Genomic DNA, 9,668 nt, shown 5'->3' with positions numbered 1-9,668 from the left:
CATCCTGCCCTGGATGTGGCATGGTGGCACTGGGCATGCTCTGCTTCCGCTGCAGATGTGGACACCCTGTGTCATCTACCTGCCCAACCTGGTGCTGGCACCCACCTGCCCCTCCACACCACACCTGTGCACAGGACCCAGGCCACACGGCTGTCAGAGATGGTCTCCTATAGGTACTGGCTGTAGGCTGGGCATCACCTTCCTCACGGCCGTGCCCTGGACTGCCACCACTGCGTGGTCCCCCTTGGCTCAGACTCAGCCTGCTGTCCCCCAGCGTGCCGGGGCCGTGTCGAGCCTTGTGTGACTCCTATGGCCGTCCTCAGCCACCAGAGTGTTTGTGCCAGAGGCCGCCTGGCCCACCCGGAGCCCTGGCAAGGTGGGAGAGGGTCTCGCCCTGCAGTTCCTGCTGCCCTGTGGCCTCTTCGTGTTCTGCAGCGTGAGCTGCAGCAGGCCCAGCGCTGGGGTCTCTATGGTGCTGCCCTTTGGCCTCTGCTTCCTGCCCAGCTCCCTGTCCACATCGTGGTGGCTGCCGTCCGTGGCTCAGCCAGCTGTGAGGTGCAGCGGGCAGTGGTGCTGGCTTGTGACCTACCTGCAGAGCATGTCATCCACTGCTCCTCCAACCCCGCCTGAAGCACTCCTACCGCCGGGTCCTGTGCACAGCAGCTGCGGGCTGGACGCCAGGCCCCCAGGGGCCACCCCCAACACTCGGACTCCTGAGCCGCGTCTGAGCCCCACAGCACCGATGGCATCAGGACCCTGCCAAGTCTGTGGAGGAGCAGTGAGAGGCCACTGGACACAGCTGGGAGCAGGGCCGCTGGACACGGGTGCAGGTGTGCAGTCTCCCAGCCCGCTTCTCCCAGTGGCTGGTAGAAGGGCCACTGGACACAGCTGGAGCAGGGCCACCTGTAGCACATGTGGGCATGTAGATCACACGACCCCCTGAAATACCCTGCAGAGTCCTTGGTACACTTGGAGGTTCCCAAGCTTGTGACTTGGCATCTGGTCTCTACACAGTGGCTCAGACCACACTCAAGGGTTGGGGACATCTCCAGGTAGGGAGAGTGTATGAAGAATTCCTGGTGGATACTAGGTGTGCATGTGTCAAGGTATGCAGGTGTCCTGGTGGTTCTGGGAAGTGCAGGTGCACAGGTGTGCAGGTGCCCAGGTGTGCAGGTGTCCAGTTGCCCAGTTGTACAGGTGTCCAGGTGTCTAGTTGCCTGGGTGTGCAGGTGTGCAGGTGTCCAGTTGCCCAGGTGTGCAGGTGTGTAGGTGTGCAGGTGTCCAGTTGCCCAGGTGTGCAGGTGTCCAGGTGTGCAAGTGCCTAGGTGCTCAGGTGCACAGGTGTGCAGGTGCCCAGGTGAGCACCAGGTGTGCAGGTGTTCATGTGTCCAGTTGCCCAGGTGTGCAGGTGTGCAGGTGTCCAGTTGCCCAGGTGTGCAGGTGTCCAGTTGCCCAGGTGTGAAGGTGTCCAGGTGTCCAGTTGCCCAGGTGTCCAGTTGCCCAGGTGTACAGGTGTCCAGGTGTGCAGGTGCCCAGGTGAGCACCAGGTGTGCTGGTGTCCAGTTGCCCAGGTGTGCAGGTGTCCAGTTGCCCAGGTGTCCAGTTGCCCAGGTGTACAGGTGTCCAGGTGTCTAGTTGCCTGGGTGTGCAGGTGTGCAGGTGTGCAGATATGCAGGTGTCCAGGTGTCCAGTTGCCCAGGTGTACAGGTGTGCAGGTGCCCAGGTGAGCACCAGGTGTGCAGGTGTCCAGTTGCCCAGATGTGCAGTTGTCAGGTTCCAGGTGTGCTCTCTCCAGGTGGGTGTGCAGGTGGCAGGTGCGCAGAGCCCGGTAGGTGTGAAGCTTCCATATGCTCGACCTGAGCATCTCCTGGGTGTCTGCTCCTCATCGTTAAGGTGCCTCAGAGCCTGGCCTGCTTCTCGCCGCCCCTGGGATTGCTGGGAAGTGTCCCAGTGCCACAGCCATGTGGCCTGTGGAGATTGGACCAAAACCCAGCAAGCGTTTGCAGAGAGGAAGACAGAGCAGAGCTTGGCCACGTGCCAGCTTGCCTGCGCCAGGGGAACTGGGCAGATGCCCACACCACTCGTGAGAACAGAGTGGACACTCGTGGCTGCCATGAGCAGCATTTCCGGGCTCAGAAGAATGAGACATGGCTTGTGCCCGGCCCTCTGGGTACTGCCGTGCCGGACCAGCCAGCCTCTGGGTCTACTGGGTGCCAGGGCCAGTGCTCACCCCTCGGTGCCTGGAGAAAGAGCAGGACCTCCAAGCGCGTCCTCTGGGAAGTGCAGGTGGCGGCGCTGGCACTGCCGAGTCTGGCCGCGCAGAGGCCAGGGAACAAGCCTGCCTGGGCACAGCTGGTGCCGTCTCCCCGCCTCTCGCCTGCCTCAGCTCGGAGCGGCAGGGGCCCCAGCTTAGGGCAGGAGGGGCAAGGGGAAGCCTGGCAGAGCTGAACCCACCTGCACAGCTGCAGGAGGACCCAGGCCCTGGACACGGGGCCGAGCCCTCCGGGACGGACACCCACTCTAGCAGCCCCTGCCAGTGGCCAGGCACACTAGGGGACTACCCACGTCCAGCAGAGGGCAGCAGTGTCCACGGGAGAGGCAGACCAACGGACGCACCGATCCTCACACTGGCAGTTCTGAGGCGGTTTGGAGCTGCCCCCGCCCGCCCAGAAGCACTTGCTGGCCGCTGGCCGCTGGGCTGTGGGGACGCTGTGCTTGCCCATTGCCCGTGCTCCCCGAGGACCGTCTCCAGAGTTCTTCAGTTCTCAGTGGGACCGAGACTTTGCTACTGGCAGGTCAGCGGTCAGGCGGTGGATGCGGCGTGGACCCCCAGCACCTCCCACCTCAGAGCAGGCCGCGGCCACTCTGCTCCGTCCTGCCGCCCTCACCCTCTGTGCTCTGGCCCGTGCTCCTGGACCCAGCTGTGGGGGCAGCTGTCCCTCCTGGCCCCCGGCTCAGCTGCTCTCCCCCTCTCCCTCAGGCACCGACCTTCCTGCGTGTGGACAGCAGGGGCCAGACTTCCTCTCACGGGTGTGACCACAAGGCCAAGCCGGGGAGGCAGGGTGGGGGAAGTGACCATATGTAGGAGATGGCCTTAGGGGATGGCCACTGGCCTCCCGTCTCCTCTCCCTGCACTGGGACAGATGGAGAGTGTCAGCAGCAGGGAGGACCCTCACGATGCAGCCCTGGCCTCAGCTCTGCCCTGTGCAGAGAGCTCAGGGGGCTCAGGCACAGCCCAGGAGCCCCGCAGGGAGGTGTCCGGCTGTGGCCAGCGCCAGCGAGAGCTGGGTCCCCGCTGGAGTGCCCTGAGCATGCGACCCCCCACCCTGATGATGTCTCCAGTACAGACAGGAGACCCCAGTTTCCCAGCCATGGACAGACGACACGGGGGCCATGCGGGATGGTGGTCACTGGGTCTCTGCAGGGAGGGCTGCCCGGCCCCCACACAGGTCACCCACCGCCCGCTGCCTTGCTGTCTGCACGGTGTAGGGAAGGCCTAGGGCGGGCATGGCCCCATGCTCAGGAACAGAACACTGGTCATTTGTGTGGCAGTAGGCACGCAGGGGGCAGGAAGGCCCCTCTGGAATGGAGACGGCAGCGCTGGGCAGGGGTGTAGATGGGAGTGGCCCTTAATGGTCAGTGTGCCCCAACTGTGAATGCTCTGATCTGGAGTGTCACGGGAAGTGTGGCTTTTCCCTGGAAGGCAGGCAGGTATGGCTGAGCTGTGTGCCCCAGAAGCATATGTCCTCGGAGAGGGGGTCTTTGGAGGGTTGAAGGGACAGAGGCGCTGATCCATGGGTGGGTGTCCTGAGGGAATGACCAGGTGCAGGAGTGGGGACAGCATGTGGGCACACGGGCAGTGTCTGCCCCACACCCCTGAGACCAAACACCATCCCCAAATCTCAGAAGTGGTGGGAAACTGCTTTCCTGGCTCCATCTCAGACCCCGCTGTGTGGTCAGCAGAGGCTAGTGCCAGGGCCTCTGGGTGTCCAGTGACCACTCAGGCCACACACTGGGTGCCAGGACATCACAGGTGTTCTGGACAGAGGCAGGAAACCATGATGGAAGCAGAGGTGGAGCCCTGAAAACACACCTGTGGGGGGGGGATGGATCTCACCTGTGTGCGGGATGGATCTCATCTGTGTTGGGGTGATCTCACCTGTGTGTGGGATGGATCTCACCTGTGTGAGGGATGGATCTCACCTATGTGTGGGGATGGATCTCACCTGTGTGTGAAGATGGATCTCATCTGTGTGTGGGGATGGATCTCACCTATGTGTGGGGATGGATCTCACCTGTATGTGGATGGATCTTACCTGTGTTGGGGTGATTCCACCTGTGTTTGGGATGGATCTCACCTGTGTGTGGGGATGGATCTCACCTGTGTGTGGGGATGGATCTCACCTATGTGTGGGGATGGATCTCATCTGTGTGTGGGGATGGATCTCACCTGTGTTTGGGGTCATCTCACCTGTGTACAGAATGGATCTCACCTGTGTGGGGGGAGGGGTCTCACCTGTGTGTAGGGACATATCTCACCTGTGTTGGGTGGATCTCACCTGTGTTGGGTGGATCTCACCTGTGTGTGGCATGGATCTCACCTGTGTGTGGCATGGATCTCACTTGTGTGTGGCATGGATCTCACCTGTGTTGGGTGGATCTCACCTGTGTTGGGTGGATCTCACCTGTGTGTGGGATGGATCTTATCTGTGTGCGGGATGGATCTCACCTGTGTGTGGGATGGATCACACCTGTGTGTGGGATGGATCTCACCTGTGTTGGGTGGATCTCACCTGTGTTGGGTGGATCTCATCTGTGTGCGGGATGGATCTCACCTGTGTGTGGGATGGATCTCACCTGTGTGCGGGGATGGATCTCACCTGTGTGCAGGGATGGATCTCACCCGTGTGTGGGATGGATCTCACCTGTGTGCGGGGTGGATCTTACCTGTGTTGGGTGGATCTCACCTGTGTGCGGGGTGGATCTCACCTGTGTTGGGTGGATCTCACCTGTGTTGGGGTGATCTCATCTGTGTCGGGGTGATCACACCTGCATGTGCCGGGCGGTGGTGCCTGAGTTGCTCTCAGTGCTCCGGATCTTCTCTCAGCCCGCACAGCGCAGGAGCAGCCCCTGCCCCTCCCCAACACACCTGCCCAGCAGGGCCATCTCCCGGGAGGCAGCTGGGGCCGAGGGCACTGTGTGCAGGAGCCCAGGAGAGCGTCTGGAGGGTTTTTATTGGCTGTGCAGGCGCAACAGGGGCCACAGCTCTGAGCAAGCTTGGGTGGGAGTGGGCGGGGGACAAGCGCGCACTGCCCACCAGCGAGCGGGAGCGGGGGTCCCGACACGGTGATCGCCACGTGGCCGCACAGGGCGCTGCAAGCGAGAGGAGCGAGGCCCCTCCGGGTGAGGGCGCTGTTCCCTGCCGGGGCTCGCACTCGGAGCTTCGGCCAGTGCCCACGGTCACGCAGGAAACAGCCACGCCGAGGGCCAGCACCGATGGGGTCCCCCTGAAGCCATGGGCTGCCCTGCGGCAGGCGGGCGGGGCCTGAGCACGTGTGTGTGAAGCGTGGGCTGGGCTCTGCACCGGCCGAGGAAGCCCCTTACTCTGGCAGCCGAAGCCACGGGGCCTTGATGCCCCCAGATCCCTTCAGGAAGGCTCTGACTTGAGGCCTCACTGTCACCGGGTGAAGCGAGTCCCCGACTCCACACTGCCCCAGCCAGCCCAGAGGCGGGTGCTGCGCTCCGCCATGGCTCCCCTGCGCCATGGAGAGCAGGGTCTGGAGTGGGTGCTGGCTGTGGCCACAGGCGTGTCAGCGCGGCTGCCGGCCTCTCCTTTCCCAGCCTCGGGCCGGGCAGCCTCTGGGCATCTGCCGCGGGTTCCGGGGAAGCACTCCCCCTCAGCGGGCGGCTGGGATTTGGGGGGCGTGGGGTCTGCAGGGCCGTTTCGGGGCGGGGGGGGTTGTTGCTCCAGCACTTGGCAAGCGCGTCGGGGGAGGCGGGACCCCGGGGGGCCGTCAGGGCATCTGGGAACGCAGCCCTGCGGGGGTCCGTGGACCGTGTCCACTCCGGGCCCGGTCACATGGTGAAGGACGAGGCGTTGTCGTCCATGGTGTCACTGACGTGCCTGGAGCAGGCCCGGCCGGCTGCTGCCCCGCGGGCGCCCCGGAGGTCCTTCAGCAGCTTCAGGAAGTAGGAGCGGAAGCGCTGGCCCACGAAGGCGTAGAGCACGGGGTTCAGGCAGCAGCGCACGAAGGCCAGCGCCTCGGTCACAGTGGCCGCGTAGGCCAGCAGCTTCTCGCCGCGGCAGGAGCGGCCCACCTGGCCCAGCTGGGCGGCCTTCACCAGCAGCACCGTGTTGTAGGGGATCTGGCAAGCCAGGAAGACGAGGACCACGGCGGCCACCACGCGCACGGCCTTGTGCCGCTGGGCGTTCTGCGCCTGCAGCAGCGTCCTGAGGATGAAGGCGTAGCAGAAGCTCATGCAGCACAGCGGGAGGAAGAAGCCCACCAGCAGCTGCAGGCCCAACAGGCCCAGCTTCCAGCGCATGGGCTCCCGCACGCCCAGGAAGCGCGGCTCGCACACCTCGCGGCCCTGCAGCGGGTAGCTCTCGAAGAAGGCGAAGGCGTAGCCGGACAGGGCCACGGACAGCAGCCACACGGCCAGGCAGATGGCCCTGCGGTGCGCCAGCATCTGGGAGCGCAGCCGCAGCGAGCGCGGGGCCTGCACGATGGCCACATAGCGGTCCAGGCTGACCAGGGCCAGCAGCAGCATGCCGCAGTGGAAGTTGACCGTGTACAGGCCCCTAACGAGCTTGCACATGGCGTTGCCAAAGTCCCAGCGCTCCCGCGCATGCAGCACGGCCCAGAAGGGCAGCGTCAGCAGCAGCAGCAGGTCGGCCACGGCCAGGTTCAGCAGGTACACGTCGGTCATGGACTTGGCCTTCTTGTACAGCGCGAAGGTCAGCACCACCAGGGCATTGCCCAGCAGGCCCGAGACGCAGAGCAGGGCGTACACGCTGGGCAGGAATTGCCGGGAGAAGTTCCGCACCTCCTGCAGCTGGCACAGCTCGCTCTCATTGTCGTACTCCTCCTCCCCATAGTCGTATGCGGTGCTGTTGCCGTTCCCGCCCAGGGGCCCGTCCACACGCATCACCTCCTGCAAACGGAGCAGAGCAGAGCCGGTGTCGGCCCAGGCCCTCGGCACCCCAGCCCGAGCCCCACGCTCACCTCGATCATGGCGGCCGGCGGTGTAGACAGTGAGCTCCAGGAGAGGCCGGCCTGGCGGGGAGAGAGAACCCACATCAACAGCCGGACCCAGGCAGCAAGGGCTCCTCCAGCCGCACCCTGAAGGAGGACGGCGGCGCCCGGCCTGGCCCTCCCCGGCGGGGACTCCGGCCAGCCGAGTGCCCGTCTCAGGAGTGGACACGCCTGCGCGGGTCAGCGGCACTCAGCAAACGTGCATGGCCTCAGGGGCTAGAGGTCACCAAGCGTGTCCACAGCCCCCAGTCTCGGGAGGAGCTGCAGAGAGAACGTGCACATTCCCCGCCCACTCGCACCCCCCTGGCCGGACCATCTCAGAGGCATGCGCAAGGCGTGTGGCAGGGCCACGCCAAATGCCACCCTGCAGCTGACACGCTCCGACAAGGCCCGGCACCGCGTTTCACGGGCAGCTTCCAGCCCTCGTGCTGCTCTCTGTAGCTCAGGGCTCCCCGGGGACGGTTTGAAAGACAAACAGGAACCCTGAGTCCGCAGGGCACGGGAATCGCCCCCACAGCCTGCCAGAGCCTCGCCCTATGAGGACTCCGGGGCCCAGCCTGCCCACGCACCCCTGCCAGCCCCCTGACTGTTCTAGCCCCTCCCGCCCCCCTGGGAGAAGTCTGACCACATGCACCCAGGCGGTGCTTGGGTTAGGGCGGGGCTGGGGGCTGGGGCCACACTCCGCGGTGCTCAGGGCCGACTCCTGGCTCTGTGCGCAGGGGTCACTCCTGGTGTGGGTGCCAGGGGCGGGACCCGGGGGAGCCGCATACAAGGCAGGCAGTGCCCTGCCCACTGCCCCATCACTCTGGCCCTGCCGGGCTTCAGCTGTAGCTTTCCAGAGTCTGTCGGTCTGTTTCCATCAGCTGCATCTTCCTCCAGGGATGGCCATGAATATTCCCCAACCCACAGTGACCCCACTGAACCTGGGAATAAGGTGGCAGTGCGTTCCGTGGGCGCCCGAGCCGGCTGTCCTGTGTGAGAGTAGGGCATCGCCGGCTTCCTGCAGGCGGGCGGTGCTCAGCGGCCCCCAGGATGGGCATCCAGGCACCGCACCAGCCTCCAGCCTGTCAACAGGACGTGGTGAGGGGGAGCGACTCGGGCCCACTTCCCACTCAGAGGGCTCACCGATGCACGTCGGGCCTCTGGCAGATTACGAAATAGCAGTGAGCCCTGGACCAGTGAACGGGGCGGGCCTGGGTGCAGGAGGAACCGCAGCGAGGACCAAAGGGCTGAGGAGCTGCCCCCACCTTCCCCATCGTCTCTGCTAGGACCCAGGCAGCCCGCTCCAGGGAAGGCCTGGAAGCTTCTAGAAAAGGCACAGGAGGGACCCCAGCAGCCCTGGGCCTGGATTCACCCCAGTCTGCAGCCCTCACCCACTGACCGCTGCAGCATCCTGGACGCGGGAAGCCGCAGAGACGGGAGATGGCCGCCCTGGCCCGAGAAGGGCCCCGGCAGCCTGAGGACAGACGGCTCCTCAGGGTCCAACTTGGCCCACGGGCCGGAGCCACTGGCCTTGCACCCGGCCTCCCTGGGTTTGATCTCCAGAACCCCGTCTGGTCCCCCAAGCACCACCAGAGTAACCCCTGAGCACTGAGCAGGAGTGAACCCCGAGCATCGAGGGTGCGGCCCCAAAACCTTAGCCCAAAGGGGTGATGACGGAGCCGAAGGGTCAGCCACCATGTGGCCGAGAGGCCGAGTCGGGAGAGCGAAGGAGCCCGGCGCGACCTCCCCCCACAGCTCCCGCCTCACAGCCCCCGCCCGGGTGCTCCCAACCCGGTGACCAGCAGCAGGCTGGCCCGGCCCCCCAGGCCCATGTCCACAGCGCTTCTGCTCTGCCCACCGCCCCCTCTGGGGCCTTGGTCAGCAGACGGATCGAGAGCAAAGCCTCGGCGAGCTCAGGACCCCTGGGGTGCAGTGCGGGGAAGACGGGGGGGGGTGGTCCCTCGAAGGCAGGGGGCCCAGCCCACCCCCAAGAGACCAGACCCCGGCCCTACCTGGGGGCAGGCCAGGCGCCGTCCAGACCGAGGGTGCGGGTGGGGAGGTGATGGGCCCTGCTGGCCCTCCTTGCCCCAGGCCTGTGCCTCGGGGAGCTGTGACCTGGACCCCAGCGTCCCTCACGGGAGATCGAGCTGCCCGGCCCGGTGGGGCGGCCGTCTCCGCTGGCTCTCGAGGATCCCGGCAGAGCCCGGCGGGGCGTGATCTTCCTCAAAGTTAAAATTACCCTCTCATTTGCATGGCGAGCACCAGAAACCTGGGGGCGGTGAGACGGGGTGTGCCGGCCTGTCCACAGTCCCCAGGGCTCGAGCCCAGCTCGTGGGGGCTGGCTGCAGGGGCCTCGCCTGCCCCCACTGCAGCCTCTGGGCGGGAGGAGGGTCCAAAGGGGGCGGGGTAGGTGGGGAGTGAGTGGGAGGC

General features: G+C 65.3%; 1 protein-coding gene across 1 annotated transcript; it reads right to left on the bottom strand.

Annotated features, from left to right (window-relative positions):
- Positions 1 to 6,075: 6,075 nt before the first annotated feature.
- CCR6 (C-C motif chemokine receptor 6) lies at positions 6,076 to 8,512 on the bottom strand. Its single transcript, XM_055136758.1, has 3 exons — positions 8,504 to 8,512; positions 7,227 to 7,277; positions 6,076 to 7,155 (listed from the first exon to the last, which is right to left on the bottom strand). The coding sequence occupies exons 1-3, from the start codon at positions 8,510 to 8,512 to the stop codon at positions 6,076 to 6,078; spliced, it is 1,140 nt and encodes a 379-aa protein (XP_054992733.1).
- Between the last annotated feature and the right edge of the window lie 1,156 nt (positions 8,513 to 9,668).

Source organism: Sorex araneus, chromosome 4 (assembly GCF_027595985.1).
Source record: "Sorex araneus isolate mSorAra2 chromosome 4, mSorAra2.pri, whole genome shotgun sequence".
Lineage (NCBI taxonomy): Eukaryota > Metazoa > Chordata > Mammalia > Eulipotyphla > Soricidae > Sorex > Sorex araneus.
This window is presented reverse-complemented; position numbering and strand designations above follow the sequence as displayed.

What these genes read in the sequence shown, in the direction of transcription:
- CCR6 (XM_055136758.1), bottom strand. An exon ending in CGCCGGCCGCCATGATCGAG is followed by an intron (nt 7,156 to 7,226) that starts GTGAGCGTGGGG and finishes CTCCGTTTGCAG; the next exon opens with GAGGTGATGCGTGTGGACGG.